We start from the raw sequence: 16836 nt of genomic DNA on the forward strand, positions 1-16836 counted from the left end.
TATTTATGCCACATCTGATGCATTGACAAGTCCTCCTGATGGCATGTTTGAAACCTTGCAAATCCAGCTTCTTCCTCTGTCCCCGCTGCTCCTGGCCAGGCTCTCCTCTTCCTGTGCTTGGACGTTTGTATAGTGATTTTTTTTTTTTTTTATCTTCGCCCGAGGACATTTTTCAATATTTTGTTCATAGAGTGGGAGGGAGGGAGGGAGAGAGAGAGAGAGAGAGAGAGAGAGAAACATCAACGTGAAAGGGACACATCGAGTGGACAAACTGCAACCGAGGTACATGCCCCTAGCGGGAACCGAACCCGGGTCTCTCCAGACCACAGGTTGACGCTCTAACTGCTGAGCCAAACCGGCCAGGGCTGTGTAGTGATTTTTTATTAGCCTCTAGTCTCTTTCTCCTTCAATCCATTCTTAGTACAAATGCCAATTGTTCCTTCTGAGTTATAGTTCTGACTGTGCTGCTTCTTTGCTCAAAAATCGGCACTGCCTGAATTTATTTACCATGGTACAATTTACTCATTTTAAGATATTGGGAGATCAACAGATCATAAGATAAAACATATTCTTGGTTAAATTGGATAGCAAGCCCTGGCCGGTTTGGCTCAGCGGTTAGAGCGTCGGCCTGCGGTCTGGAGAGACCCGGGTTCGGTTCCCGCTAAGGGCGCGTACCTTGGTTGCAGTTTGTCCCCGGCCCTGGTTGGTCGTGCGGGTGGCAGCCACTCGATGTGTCCCTTCACATCGATGTTTCTCTCCTCTCTCTCTGTTCCTCTCTCTCCCTCCCACTCTACCTGAACAAAAAAATGGAAAAATGTCCTCGGGTCAGGATAAAAAAAAAAAAAAAAAAATTGGATAGCAAGATGTAGCCTCCCAGGTGAGTTAATGGCTGCAAGATTGTTCACATTTATACTTGAATGTTCTATTTTTAGTTTATTAAGAACAAAATCATAGATGGCCAGACATCTAATGTTATTTTTACTATAGCTGAATACAAAAGCCCTCAACATTTAAAACTGAGAACACTATTGTTTCACTTCTTTAAGAAAAGCACATCTGCTTAATATTAGGAATAATATTGCCAAGTAATATCCTCACATTAGGTACAGCATAAAGTCTTCTGTATTTTGTTTCACTGCCGTGTAGTATGAAATTTTCTGTGTGCAGGTATGTTACAGCAAAAAGAACAGAAGCTGCTCCTTCGGCAATATTCTGTGCTCTGAATTAGGCTGTTCCAGGAACCATTAATTGTTAAGACTTGGGCAGCTCGCCACCTGGTTTTTAGAAAACATCACTTGGATGGACTCTGATTCTTGGCTTGTGGAGTTCACAGTGTGCAAATCATAAAACTGCTTTTTATTTAAAGCCCTCCCCCCCTTTTTTTTAACCTTAGATTCAGATAGAATTAGTTTTTACCATATGCATGTTCAATATACCATACGAGGAATAAAATCATGAATGTATGTTGACATCCTAACACAGGATATCTTCTATAGATGAAACACTGTGACTGGAAGGTGCCTATCGATGCCCTGGCTGGTTTGTAAGGGCAGGTCACAGGCCCGTGTGTGGTTCAAGTGACAGATGTTGGTGCATCACACAGCTCCCATGTGATCTCCCGCAGTCTCGGGGAGAGAATACAGTTTCTTAAAGGTGATGTCACATAAGAACAGCTATCCAAGTGCATTTAATGTTTTTCATATATATGCAAATGTGTGTGTGTGTGTGTATAATCTTGGAATATATATGGATGAGAAAATAGCTTTGACATAAATTTTCCATGGCACACAGTTGGGAGATAGGAGACCTTAAGGCAAAGACTGATTTCCTTAGCATGACATTCAGAGTCCATGGCTATTCAGTTGGGCCCATCCTTGGGTCTTATCTCTTGCCAGCCGCCTCTTGTAGCCACCTAGTGGCTCTTGCTGGTCCCTGAGTACACCTCTCACACCTGGAGAGTCATTTCCACCTCTCCTGCCAAACCCTTCACATTTGCTGGGCTCTGAGCTTGGCCGTGTGTCTGTGTGTGGAAGGAGGAGAGGGTTTTCTGTGCAGGGGTAAAGGGGTGCCCTTTGAACATGAGATGGTATTGAATGTTGCTGGTAAGTTCTGTTTTATTTTCTCCCTGGATTCTGTCCTTGCTCTCGTCCTCTCACAATCTGTTGACCTAGCCTTCGTCTTCAGAGACGCTCCCCACCTCACAGCTATGCAAATGTTTGCCTTCCACCCTGGCTTTGCTTTTCTGAAACTGCCTCTCCCGCTCCTGACTGTTGGGATCCTCACCCACTTCTCTGGAACCATCACCCCTTCTGGAAAGTCCTCACGCTTGTCCAAAGCACACGGGAGTGGTCTTCTGGTCCCTCTGGGGCAGCCCTCAGCCTGTGAGCCCGTCCCAGACTCAGACCCACGTCACAGGAGCCCAGCAGAAGGCTCTGGAAAACTGTAATGTTGTTGAGAAAGCCCATCAGCCTTCATCAGGGCCACTTGCCTCTTTCCAGCCCCTGACGTGAAAAGGGAATCCCCTGTCAGTGGAGTAGGAGGACTTGTGACAAATGTAACCTATATGAGACCTCTCGTTTGTGAGGTGTATTCATCTGGACAGTTTGAGGCAGGTGAAAGTAACTTTACTAGAATGGGTCTGCTGTGACCCATGTTGGAGGCATTCAGACGTGGCAGGGAGACGGACTTCTGGCTTAGGTCCAGAAGGGCAGGTCTTCCCCAGCGCGTGCTTAACCCTTGGCTGTAATAGGGATTGTGAAATGATTTCTGTGTCCCCACTGATGGGCAGTGCGCCTGCATCATATACTTAATTCCTTGACCTTCCATTTCTGGACTCTGTTTTGTAATATTAATCTGTCTGTTTACTTGCTAATACCTCCTTGTGTCACTTGCTGTAACTTTATAATAATATATTTCAATATCTGATATGGCTAAGCCCCCTTATTGCTCTTCATTTTCAGAATTATTTGGCTACTTTCACATAGAAAGTTTACCCCATGAATAAATCTGTCTAGTTCTAAAAATAATCCTGTGGATATTTGTATTGTATTAACTGAATGTATTAATTTAGGGATAATTGACATCTTTATATTGACTTTTCCCATTAAAAACAGGATATGTCTTTTTAAAAAAAATTTGTTTTAATCCTCACCCAAGGACGTTTTTTTATTTATCATCAGATACAGTGGGAGGGAGGGAGAGAGAGAGCGAGAGAAACATCGATGTGAGAGAGACACATCGGCCCTGGCCGGTTTGGTTCAGCAGTTAGAGCGTCGGCCTGCGGTCCTGAGAGACCCGGGTTCGGTTCCCGCTAAGGGCGCGTACCTCGGTTGCAGTTTGTTCCCGGCCCTGGTCGGTTGTGCGGGTGGCAGCCACTCGATGTGTTCCTTTCACATCGATGTTTCTCTCTCTTTCTCTGTTCCTCTCTCTCCCTCCCACTGTACCTGAACAAAAAATGGAAAGGTGTCCTCAGGTGAGGATAAAAAAAAAAAGAGAGACACATTGACTGGTTGCCTCCCACACAACCCAGCCAGGCCGGGGACAAACCACAACCAAGGTATGTGCCCTTGATTGGAATCGAACCTGCAACTCATTGGTCCGCAGGCTGACACTCTAATCACTGAGCCAAACTGGCCAGGGCAGGATATATCTTATTAAAGTTTTCTTTTGTGTGCCTTAGAAGTTATATTTATTTTTAAAATACAGATCTTGCAAAATTCAATCATCACTCAAGGATATGTTTTTCGTTGATTAGCGAGAGAGAGAGAGAGAGAGAGAGAGAGGAAGGAAGAGGGGGGGAGAGAAAGAGAGAGAGATCAGTGTGAGAGACAAACATTGATCGGTTGCCTCATGAATGTGCCCCAACTGGGGATTGAACCCACAATCTGGGTATGTGCCCTGACCAGGAATCAAATCTTCAGTCCACAGGACAACACTTCAACCAATGAGCTACACTGGCCAGGGCTTGCATAATTCTTAAGTACATTCTTAGAAATTACATCTTTTTAGTTACTACTGTAAATGGGATTGTTAAAAATCCATTATGTTATCTATCTGGTTGTTTGCATATCTAGGAAGGCTATCAATTTTATTTTTTATTAGTAATTGTATACCTGTCAATGTTACTGAATTTTATTTTTCATATTCACTTATTTCAATTGGTTTTCTTGGCTGTTTTAGATGTGTGATGTTATCTACAAACAGTGGTAACTTTATTATGGGGATTTTGTACGACTGTAGAACCGCAATGTGCTCATGAGTTAGATTCTTTGCATGGAAGAATGCGTGTTCATATCTCCTTTCTCTCCAGCTCTGTGTCCTAGGATTTGGGGATTTTACCCTGCCAGCAGAGGGGTCTGTTGACAATCTAGAGAGAGGGCTGGAGGAGCCAGCTGAGCCCATGCTTCTGGTGTCTCGTGACTGGAGTTCAATTCAGGATCTGTGCCCTAAGACCACAAACTAGGTGTCTCGCCCTGGCCGGTTTTGCTCAGCAGTTAGAGAGTCGGCCTGTGGTCCAGAGAGACCCAGGTTCGGTTCCCGCTAAGGGCACGTATCTCAGTTGCAGTTTGTCCCCCGCCCTGTTTGGGTTGTGCTGGTGGCAGCCACTCGATGTGTCCCTTTCACATGGATGTTTCTCTCTCTCTTTCTCCCCTTCCCACTCTATCTGAACAAAAAATGGAAAAATGTCCTCGGGTGAGGATAAAAAAAAAAAACTAGGTGTCTCAAGATGCTAAGGTGGGACTTGAAGGACTAATAGGAACTCTTCTGACCAACCTAGAAAGACATTCTAGGCCCAGTGAAGGTCATGTGAATGGTCACATGAAAATGCAGGTGGTTTGGAAGTGCTAGCAGGAAATCAGCAGGGCCCATCTGGTGAGGGGGCAGGACCAGGTGGTCAGGAGCCTGTGGGGTCACTCTAATGCGCCTGGAGCTGGGAATAGTCACGGAAGCTTGGAAGCTGGGTGGGCAGGGCCTTACCCATAAAGGTGGGAAAGCCCTTCCTCTTGGTGCTGTGCAAATGATGGTTAGAGTTGAAGGTGTTCAAGACTCAGGGCAGATAAGCTAATGAGAGCATCCTACACCTGGAAACACTGTTGAATGGCTGTGAAATAATGTTCGAATGGTTTGTTTTCATTCGGATCAAGTAGACGTAGGAACAATAAGAATTGTAAGGCCTTACAGGCATGCATTAGAAACAGCCAGAGCCGAGCATTGCAAGTGAGGGATTATTGGAAATTAAAACATTATTTTTCTTCAAAAAGTAGTCATGCCAATTCTTTGTCGAATCATTTCACATGGAGCCAGAATTTGTTCTAAGCCAGAGTGGTCTCTCTGCTGAGTGGTGTTCATATTCCAAACATACATGTTTTGCAGAGTGTCTAATTATTCTTGAGGACAGTTACTGTCAGATTCCAAAATGTGTTCAGTGAGCAACAATTGGTGTTTATTCAGCTCTAAAAAGACTGGGAACAGTAGGTTATATTGTCCGCCTAAAAACACTTTGCCATCCGGAAACATCTGCTTTCTATTTAAAGTGCCAAAGAGGGAGTGGGAGTCTATTTGAAATAGACTCCCTAAGCCTCGAACAAATAAATCAAGTATGAAGGTGGTTTCTGTTCTCTGACCCGCACTCTCTTCAGTGATTCCCTGCTGGGCAGGAAAGGTGGCCTCCTGGGTCTGAAAGTTCTGCTTCTCTCGGGTTTTCTATTTATACTGATTTGCACACTTACGGGAACTGACTTCTGTGTCCTAGTTCTATCTCTTTTACTTTCTCAGGTAAGACAGGATGCTGTCAGAATTGGGGTCTGCTTCTCTAGATTTTGTGGTGAGGTTTGTAGAGTGCTCTGATTTTTCCCATAAAGATGTAAAGATTTGTTCAGGTCACCTGAAATCATTGTGACCCTCACTTTTCTATATGGGTGATGCCACCCACTCACAGCCCTGTTGGAGGATTAAGTGAGAATGTATATACTTTGCTTGGTGTACAGTTAACTTCTATGAAGGTCAATGTCTACTCACCTAGTGTTGTGTGTTCAACTGCCACAAACTTGACGGCTTCAAATAAAGCACATTTCTGCAGGTCAGGAGTCCAGGCTTAGCTGGGTCCTCAGCTTCAGAGTCTCTTCGGAGGTGTCGTCAAGTTGTCATCCAGGGCTGGGGTCTCACCTGAAATCTCAGCGGTGGAAAGACCCACTTCTAAGCTTCCAAGCAGTTACTGGCAGAATTCGTTCCTTGAGTGGTTCTAGATTAAGGGCCTCCGTTACTCTCTGGCTGTTGGCTGGAGGCCACCCTCCGTTGTTACTGCCACGTGGGCCTCCCCACCATGGCAACTTTAAAGCCAGCAAGAGAGACTCCATTGAGAGAGTTTGCTAGCAAGACGAAGTCAAATCCTATGTAGCTGGCTTGCACAAGTGACATCCATCACCTTTGCCATATTCTTTTGGTTCAAAGCAAGTCACAGGTCCTACCCCTGCTCAGAGGGAGAGGGATTGCATGAGGGCGTGAGTACCAGGAGGCAGGGTCACTGGGAGACACATCAGATGCTGCCAGGTACAAGACACTGTTATTTTAGGGAGAGAGAACAGCGTAATGATTAAGAGGGAGGGCGTCCATGTCACTTGCACTAACTTCAAATATCAGCTCTACCAGTCTGCCGTTCTACCTGTGTCTTGGCCTTTCTACGCCTCATTGCCTGACCTGTACGGTACCTTCCCCACAGGATCATCGTGATCCTAAATGAGAGATCACATGTAAAGCCTGGCAGAATAAGTAGTCAGTAAATATTAGCTACTGGCTGTTCTTTTTATCATTGTGCATATTTGGCCTTTTCTTTAAATACCATTTGATTTTTGAATTTTAGAAGACTAAAATAGAACATCCCAGTGGCTTCAGACTTGATTATGCATGTGGAAACCTCAGTCCTTTGAGTAGTTTCCTGGGCACGGAGCTGCTGCCAGACTGGCTGTGCAGGTGCTCAGGACTGAGAAGCACTGGCCATGGTGCCCTCCCCGAGCGGAGCTGGCGGGAATCCCAGCAACTCCCCTCCCAGGCCTCGGTGCCTCTCCCCACCAATCAGCAGCCACTTTCCCTGCCGAGACCTGGCCACGGTGACCAGGGCTGCCGCCACCAAGGATGTGGCCAGCTGTGCTCTCCCAAGATACTGCGTTTCTGGTTGGGGTCCTGAGGGCAACCTGTCATGGCTTCAGTTCATCCCCAGAGCGGAGCAAGCAGAGTTGGAGATGGGTCCTTCTTGTCTGCATGCTCACCTTGCCCAGAATCATGCCAAGCAGATGACTCTCTGTGTTTGCTTGTCCCTGATCAGAAAGGCCTGCCATCTTTTCTTGTCTCCCTGTCCCTCCTCCTCTGTCTCTCTCAGCTTTGCTTGCTTCACTTTCTCACTCCTGTGGGCTTCAGGGACGTGGAATGTTTGAAGAAGGTCACTGCTTGGCCACCACAAGCTGCCCTCTTTCTTGACCAGAGCACCTCTGCCTCCCTTTGCCCCTCCCCCATCCTTCATACCTGGTCCCTCTGTTGTCTCCTGTGGGCTGTGGGAGGACATTATGTGTCATTCACAGTGAACTATGTCATTCTGAAGGAGAGATACTGGCTGCATCTGTCACTTCTTCTATTTTTTTTCTAGATCACCTGATAACGTCTCCCCAGCTTCTTTAAGGATAAAAAACACCTGGAGCTCTTGTGAAGAATGAGCTCCTCAGGCCCCTGCTGGAGAGCCAGGCTCCTGGGGGCTGGGCTGGAGCCAGGGCACTTACATTTTTAGTTGAAGTGCCCCGGCTAACTGCTGTCAGAGTTCTGAGGGTGCTAAAACCCAGACCCGATCCCTCTTCCTAGGTGTAGAGGACACGAGGGGAGGTCTGAAAGCCCGCTCCTTCCCAGGGAGGACCCCTGCCTACTTGTTAGTGTTCTGCACAAGGGAGGCAGAGATTTTAGCATAATTTGATTCTTTAAAAACCTCTTTCTATATTGCTGCCTCTTCAGTCATTCCCTCCTCTCACGTATGCTGGAGAATACCATGTGAGCAAGTATTTTCCTCTGTGGCGGTGTGCTTAGACGATTAGCCAGATACGTTGTCTGGGCTGCCAGTCTCACAGCTGGCCTCCAGATGTGAGCCTGCCCATGATTAGGAGGGCTCCCCACAGGCTGCCCTCGACAGCGATGCGGGCAGTTGCAGTGAGAATATTCCTTGTGTTTCTACAGCTCTCACCCTGATGCTGGAAGGGTGTAGGTGACCTGAGTCACTGCTGAGAGAAGAGAAATGTTGTAGTAGTCTGCATTCCTAGAGGCACTTGTCCTGCTCCCAGAAGGAATGATCCAGGGGCAAGGAATGCTGATCTCTGTGTTCTGGAAAGCAAGCCTCTCGAAGCAGCTGCGTTGAGGTGGCACGAACAGCATGCTCTTGGCTTTTATTCATTCAGAAAAACAGTCGTGCAAACGGTTTCTGCATTTCTCTGCAACTGCAGTGGATGGTTGATGCCGGTATTCATGGTGCTGTTCAGGATCCCTTGCAGATGCTCTCATAGTACATTGCTCTTCTAGGAAGAAATTTCTGTCCTTAGAAAGAGCTTTCTTTCCAGTAATGAGCCTCCTATAGTCAGGATGGATTCAAAGACTGCTTTGCCTAAAACCACTGCAGCTAGAGACCAGAACACTTAACATTCACTTTTCCCTTTTGAGTTTTTGTCTCCATTTGGGTGTCCTATTCTTTTATGTTATCTTTTTTGACATTGTAAGGATTCTAAAAATTAATTTATCTAAGTTACCTTTTGATTTAATTTTTGTCTCTAATAAGGACTTATTAACTCTGTAGCATTTTAATGAACAATGGGAAGATTTTTATATTCTGGTGGCATTTCCCCCCATCTTATCTCATTTTGAACACTTAAAAGAATTTTTGAGCCAGTTTGCCTGAAGATCCTTTTTTTGATAATGAGTATTTTGTAATGAGTCTGTTTTATGTTGTTGCTTTGTGAAATAGGTACCTTAAAATATGAAACACAGTGAAACCCGTTATAGTTTGTATACATCTGCCTTATCTCTTAATGGTTATTGTCAACATCTAACTAATTCCCCACTCAACAGAAAAACAGATAATGTGCTAACATGGTTAATAACCACAGGAAGAATTTACAGGTGTGTGGAATGAAAAAAACAGCAATATAGAGGCAAGAATAGCAAAAGAGATTGATTTGATGACTTTTACATAAAACTCAAAAGGTTCATAAGTCGGAAACATAAAACTTAAAGACTCGGTCAATTACGGATGAATGTGTCATTCATAAAATACTATGAATTTGAGAAGCACTTAATAGAAGTATAATATGAAGTTGCAAATGGTTTGCAAAATCCCAAGATTGTTGCAGGAGCCCCCAAAATAAATTTGTTGCAAATTCCTAAAAATGCCAACAGGGTGTCAGAAAAAGAATAGGATGCTTCATGGAGTGCAAAAACACTTACTGGCCAAGCAGTTGCATTTTTTTTTTTATCCTCACCCGAGGACATTTTTCCTTTTTTTTTTTTTATCCTCACCCGAGGACATTTTTCCATTTTTTGTTCAGATAGAGCAGGAGGGAGAGAGAGGAACAGAGAGAGAGAGAAACATCGACGTGAAGGGACACATCGAGTGGCTGCCACCCGCACGACCAACCAGGGCCAGGGACAAACTGCAACTGAGGTACGTGCCCTTAGCGGGAACTGAACCCGGGTCTCTCTGTACTGCAGGCTGACGCTCCAACCACTGAGCAAACCGGCCAGGGCCATTTTTCCATTTTTTGTTCAGATAGAGTGGGAGGGAGAGAGAGAAACATCGATATGAAAGGGACACATCAAGTGGCTGCCTCCCGCACGACCCTACCAGGGCCGGGGACAAACTGCAACCGAAGTATGTGCCCTTAGCAGGAACCAAACCCGGGTCTCTCTCGACTGCAGGCTGATGCTCTAACCACGGCCACTAATCAAGGCCAAGCAGTTGCATTTTAACCAAAGCTTTTAGGCCAGTTGCCCCACAGTCTCAGAGTGTTAGGTTTTAGTAACTACTTCTCTGGTGTTTCTCTCTCTCCTCTCTTTTTTTTCCCTTATTTTAATTGTCCTCATGCATATGTATCTTTCTCTATAAGCTATTAAAATCTTTGGGAACAGTAGATGCCTTATAAATAATAAATTATACATAAAGTCACGTTCCATCAATTCACGCGCCCATCTCTTGTCTTGCAGAGAACAGCCCATATTCACCACACGAGCGCACGTCTTCCAGATTGATCCCAACACCAAGAAGAACTGGGTGCCTGCGAGCAAGCAGGCTGTCACCGTTTCCTACTTCTACGATGTCACAAGGAACAGCTATCGGATCATCAGTGTGGATGGAGCCAAGGTACCACCCTGGCTGGTTTTAACATTCACGGTCACTTCTGTTTCATCTAAAGCAAGATGATAGATTTGAAAAGTGGAAGGAAAAGGATGCACCCCAGATCCTGCCACCTTAACACAGGTGTTATTGTGATAATGTCTTATAATCACATATCCTGGTTTGTTTGTTTTTTCAATTATTATGCATTTAAAATTATGGAAAATGAAGAAAAAAAGATTTCCCTGTTATCACATTATCTTTATAACTAGCATTTCAATGCCTGTGTGATAATCCCACTAAGGCCCTATGATGTTCTTAATCTCTTTCTTTATGGTTAGATATTTAAGTGGCTTCCAGTTTTTTACTATTATAGGTAATGAGTATCTTCATGCGGCCAATGCCCTCATTTGATCATCGAACATACCTATTGCTTTCTTTTGGACATTTCTTAGGCTAGATTCCTGGAAGTAATACATTAACACTTTACGGCTCTTAGTGGATGTTGCCAGCTTGCTTTCCAAAGAGGTCTTTCTTTCAGCATATCCGAGAATGCCAGTTTTTCTACCCTTTCCAGCGTTGGGTACTATACCTAGTCCGGTTTTGGTGTTCTTAGGCATGGGAGTAGATTTTAATAAATAGTTTTGGAATATTTCTTGAAATAATTTTTTTCCTGGTACTTTTATTATTCTGCTCTCTTCCTTGATATATATATATATTTTTGCCACATTATATGGAAGCGGAATAAAAAAGGGATAGCAATACAAGCATCACCAAATTTGCAAAAGAAAAAAAGTAGACTTCATGCTTTATAATTTCTTTTCTGTCTCATCTGTTTTCATCCTGCTGGACACTTTCACATGAATTATCTGCTGTCGCCTGAAATTAAATGTATGTGAAACCGAATTCCCCCGTTTTCCCTCTAAACGACCTCTTCATTTCCATTCCTCAGTCACTTGGACTAAAAAAAAAAGAAAGGAAGGGAGGTTGGAAGAAAGAAAAGAACGAGCATAAAGGCATTCCCTTTTGAATTGGTCAAAGCAGTCTGTCTTTTGTGTCTCACACTTATGCCTGATACTTTGTTTCGAGGCCATAACTCTTTCCTGGCACAGTTTCTCTCGGAGCTTTGCAGTAGCCTTCCACCTGGCCTCCTCCTCCCCCACCTGCAGTCTGTCCTGCCTGCTGCCTCCAGGTCAGCACTCCTAGGCAGTCAGAAGCGGGGGGGCAGGATGGAGCATGCTTGCAGGTTCCTCCCTCCCCAGCCCCACAACCGTGGATCAGAAGGCCTGGGAAGCCTCCATTTGAAGACCATCGCTCGCCCCCAGGCAAGGCATGAGAGCCTGCTGGTGCCTCCTGATCTCTTGAGAGGCTCCCTGTTTTAAGGCGAAATTCTCCCCTCAGCCTGTGTTCTCTAAGAACCTCCTCTGTGCTCTCCTCGTCATGGAAACTGTGGAGAAAGGTGCTTTGGCCCCCTGATCCTCTTTCTCCTCCTTCCAGTTGCCACAACCCTTCCTCCTAGTCAGGGAGGGAGCCCAGAGTCCCCATTTTACATCTGAGGTCAAAGAGAGGCAGTGGCCTGTCCTGGCAGGCTGCTGCTGGCACCAAGTCCCTGAGGTGGCAGCAGGCATCCCCCTGGCTGGCAGAGGAGCGTCCTGACACCATGTTGTGCGGGGAGCACGTCAGGTAGAAACAGCTGGTCTGGCCAACATGTCCACAGAGACACGGGAACTGGTGTTCTGCTCTAAGCAAGCAGGATGGTAAGCCGTGGCAGGGTTCTGGTGAGCATTCAGGGTGCGTGAAGGTCCCTGGCACATGGTTGGTAGCACTTGTGTTTGAGGACTGAATGTCTGAGAGGGGCCTTTATGTTTCTTCTTCTGGGAGACATGGTGATACCACCATTGTATTGTATTATCACATCCCCTCTCTGAGCTTATTTATTTATGTATTTATTTATTTATTGTTTTTGTTTTTTTTATCCTCACCTGAGGACATTTTTCCATTTTTTTGTTCAGATAGAGTGGGAGGGAAAGAGAGGAAGAGAGAGAGAGAGAAACATCGACGTGAAGGGACACATCGAGTGGCTGCCACCCGCATGACCAACTGGGGCCGGGGACAAACTGCAACCAAAGTACATGCCCTTAGTGGGAACCAAACCCGGGTCTCTCTGGACCACAGGCCGACACTCTAACCGCTGAGCCAAACTGGCCAGGGCCCCTCTCCGAGCTTTTGAGCTGGAATCTCCTCGACTCCACCATGATGTCCTGACAGGGGTGATGAGTCGAGTTCACCTGCTTTCTTCTATCTGTAGATTCTATCATTTTATCTTCCATCCTTGAGATGCGTTTGCACTGTTGTCAGCTGAGTTATCCAAGGATATATGGGGCTTAAATACAGATAAAACGATGTTCTTAGAGAAAGTGCTTCAGTCCTATTAGCTGGGCTTTTAGCAATTTGTCAAAGTGTCAGCCACTGCACCGTGCGGCTCTGCAGGTCCTGAGGGCTGTGACAGCTGGAGTCTGGGCCAAGCGAGTCAGCTGGGAGAAGTCAGGGGTGTAGGCGGGTGGGCGACACCCTCACTGCAGAATAGGGCTAATTTCGACTCTGTGGGGATCCATCAGATCAAGGAGTCAGCTAAAAAGTAATTGGAAACCCAGGCCATGGGGACCCCTGGAATTCAGAGGTGGAACCTGCGGATCTCAGGCCAGCCCTCCTGTGACACCTGGCTGTCTGCTCTTCCTGGAGCCCACCCAGAGTTCCTGCCTTACCAGCGGGGCACAAGACCCATGACAGGGCCTCGTTCTGCAAAAGGGAGTATTCTTTGTAGAGCAGAGGGACGCGGGAATGTGGGAAGATAAAAGATGGGCGGGCCTTAGTCTCCAGTCCCCCAGCCCCAGCTTCCGCCCTGCCTGCATAACCCAGATGGATCTGCTTCCTTCCTCGAGACTGGAATAGGGTGCAGTGTCTTGAGCTGATGCATTAACAGGGCTCTTGTCTGCTGCCCTTGGCCACTGCCACCCCGCCTTAGACCACATTGGGACGACCTACTTTGTTTTAGACCTTTGATCCCAAGTGTTGATCTGAACTGAGATGACAGATGGTCAGATACTTCTAGCCTTTTGGCTGTGTCCTGACCCATGGGCCGCACCTCTGCCCTTGGGCAGGTCTAGGGCCCAGGTCCTGCCTCTCTCTGTTGGCCTGGCCACATCAAGTCTAGTAGCTGGAGCCTCTGCTCGGTGCTTCTGGGCCAGCTGGAAGGGAAGCCTGCTCCGCCCTCCCCAGGGAAGGAGGAGGTGTGACTCAGGAACAAGTTGCTGGTGTGGAAGGGACGTGGAGGTCGTTGTGAGCAAAGGCCACAGCAAACTCAGCTGCTGAGTCAACGGCAGGTACCCCGAGCACAGGCTCCATGGAGGGAGGAGGTGCAGCCAGCAGCTTTAGCACCTGTCTCTCCGCACAGGGCACGGCAGGCTCCTCTGCTCGGTCCAACCATCTGTCCTGTTTACTTGGAGAAGGGTGTGTGGAAGGTCTCTCCCTTCCCTGAGAGCACTTGGTGCTGCTCATCGTGGGGCGAATCTGTGGTCAGAACTGTTGCTCATTCTTTCTGAAACACTAAGATGTTTCTTCTTCCCAAAGAATGTATTTTACGTTTCCCTCCCAGCTGCTGCTCAAGACATGATTAGGAAGAATACTGTGATGCTTCGCCCAGCACTGCCCGACTGTAGGGGTTGTGTGGATCCATCTCTGCCTGAGGCTGCCCAATGACTGCGCTCTTTGAGGACTAGGGGCCAGGGCTGCCTTGTCTTTGGCGTCCCGGCATCAAGCCAGAGTGGGCAATGCCCCTGAGTGGGTGGGGGAGTGAGAGGGTGATGAGGTCAAGCCTGGCCACATGCTCTCCAGGCCTGTGGTAGCTGTGCTGTGTCCATAGAAGGACAGTGGGCAGGGACAGAGTAACCGCCAAGAGGGAACCAGGATCGGAGCCTCAGAATGTCACCCAAGGTCGGCCCTGCACATGGGCAGATGGGAGCCACATGAGGGCGTCTCATAAACCCAGCTTCCTGGAGCACTGATGGAGCCCTCGTAGCACCAACAACCGTGTGATCCACAGCGGGTTCTGGGCCGAGCCACCAGCTCCGTTTCCAAGGACTCCATTTCCAGAGCATTTGTTCACTGGGCCATCGCAGCCCTCGGCTCCCTTGTGCTGCTGGCACTCTCACAGGCCGAGTTAGTCACTGCCGCCCCGGGAGAAGCTGCCTGTGCCTGTGCACAGGACTTGTCTGGAGCAGGTGTTTCTCCCGGGTGCTCTGGATGGCTCTTCTGCCCTTGGTTCTCAGTTATTTATAGGATCCCAGAAACTTACACTGGGAGAGGGCTTAGAGGTCATCCATTCTACTCGTAGTTAGCAGCACCCGCTGGATAGCCAGCACTGCCTAATCGTGACTGATCGGAGGCTGTAAGCCTCTGAAATCTGACTTGCTTGGTGTTTTCTTTTGGAAATGTGAAATTGCTTTCAAGAACACAGTCTGGGTCCCCTCTTCCACCCATCACTACAGTTTTCTAATTCTCTTCAGGCACAGGGAAGGGTCTCGGTACACAGTAGGTTTTCAGCGAACATTGGTTTCTTTCTTTTCCAGACTGTGGTGAAAAACAAAGGACAAACACTTTCATCAACACCTGCTTTGGAAGCAGGCAGCATGTCTTTTAATTGCTGTCACACAGTCTCAGCCTCTTGTAGAAAACATCCCAGTTCTTCCAACTTCCATCTCCCTGGTTTGGGAAAGACTTCCCATAAGGAGACATTTTGTGACTGGCAGTTTCCTCTGAATTCTAGAGCAGGGCTGGAGACTGGAGGAGCTTAGCTTTGTGCTTCTCCCAGGTAGTTCTTGTTCCATGCGCTTTGTGCATTTTCTGAAGCAGGAACCGGCTCTTTTACTAGGGAGTTTCAGAGATAACTCACGAAAGAGGAGGGGTGTGCATTGGAGACGGCAAGGTCTCCCTCATGTTCTTCTGCCCCTCCCACTGGGTGACATCCTCCACTCCTGTGACCTCAGAGACTGCTGAGCCACCCCTGTCCCCTGAGGCTGGAACCCACAGTTTCAGCCACTTTCTCTGCTCCCAGCACAGGTTCCCAGTGTCCGGTGGGTGTGCAGGGTACCACCTCCTCTTTCCCAACCTTTGCTCACCGTGACCATCAGATTCCCCGAGGACTTGGTTGTAGTTTTGTGGACTTTATTTTTAACTGTTTATCTGTACCATTTACTGTCTGATAATAAGGTGAACACTCACCTACCCACCACCCAGCCGAGGAAGTGCCTTTCTGGGCCTCTTCCCAATTATATGCTCCTGCCACTGCCCCCCAAGAGGTTACCACTCTCTCGGAAGTTTGTATCAAGCATTCCCTTACTTCTCTTTCTAGTTTTGCCCCCTGTGTATGCATCCCTAAATCAGAGGTTGGCAAATTTTTCCTCTGAAGAGCCTCATAGTAATTTTTTAATGAGCTGTATAATCTGTGGCAGCTATTCAGCTTTTCTCTTGTAGCAAGAAAACAGTCACGGACCAATGTGTAAACGAATGTCTGTGGCTGTGTGCCAATAAAACTTTATTTACAAAAGCAGACTGCAGGTGGACTTGGCCAGAGGGCTGTACTAGTTGGTGGATCCTTGTGCTAAGTGATATATTACTGAGTTTTGAGTGCTTTAGGCTTTTATGTAAAATGAATCATACTGGAGACTCATACTGTATGTCTTCTTTTATGACTTTCTTTTTATTTTTATTTTTTGGTTCATGTTAAATTTGTGTGATTCATGCAGGTTGATGGCCTGCAGCCCTGGTTCACTTTCACTGCTGGGTAGTATTTCACTGCATGAATGTACCACAGTTGGTCCATTCACTGGTGATGGACATTTTTTTTTTCAAACACGGCTGCTGTGCGCATTCTTGTCCATTTCCCCTGGTTTGCGTGCACAAAGCTTTCTCTCGGGTATGCACTTAGGACTGGGATTGCTGGGTGGTAGGAAATGTGCATTTTCTGCATTATCAGAGAAAGCCACATTGTTTCCACAGTGATTTTGCCATTCTGTGAGCCCCTATTGCCCCCCCTCCTCGCCCCACCCTTGGTCTTACCGGACAGTTTGAATTTTGTGAGTATATAATAACAGTAATGCATTTTCCACATTGCTAGTGAAATTGAGCGTATAACTTAGGTCCTTGTCCTCTTCAGTCTCACAAGAGACTGTCTCTCCATGCACCTGCCCAGAACTAAGCTCCCCTCAGTCCCCAGGCCCCACCCCTCCCCCACCCCCACCCCCAGGACGTCCCTCCCATCCACACAACTGAACTGGGCACCAGCACCGCAGACCCAGAGCAGACAAAGGTCTTTTCATAAGGGCCAGCTTTCTCTCACCTCTTCATTCATGCTGAGGAGGGCGGAGTCAGAAATGCCTTAGAGCCTCAAAGGAAAACTGAAGCACTCAGGTGGATTCCAG

General features: G+C 47.0%; 1 protein-coding gene across 2 annotated transcripts in view; it reads left to right on the plus strand.

Annotated features, from left to right (window-relative positions):
- Positions 1–16836, plus strand: part of HOMER2 (homer scaffold protein 2) — a 66974-nt gene that overhangs the window by 25449 nt on the left and 24689 nt on the right. Inside the window, exons 1-2 of one of the 2 annotated variants that reach the window (XM_036277819.1) lie at positions 1541–1653; positions 10228–10384. Coding sequence is in view for 1 of the 2 variants with exons in the window: in XM_036277818.1 (XP_036133711.1) it covers positions 10228–10384 (157 nt within the window). In the remaining variant the exon portion in view is untranslated. Of the gene's footprint in view, positions 1–1540; positions 1654–10227; positions 10385–16836 lie in introns of those variants that run through there. The other variant, XM_036277818.1, reaches the window with a different exon arrangement.

This window comes from Molossus molossus, unplaced genomic scaffold (assembly GCF_014108415.1).
Source record: "Molossus molossus isolate mMolMol1 unplaced genomic scaffold, mMolMol1.p scaffold_m16_p_24, whole genome shotgun sequence".
NCBI classification, from domain to species: Eukaryota; Metazoa; Chordata; class Mammalia; order Chiroptera; family Molossidae; genus Molossus; species Molossus molossus.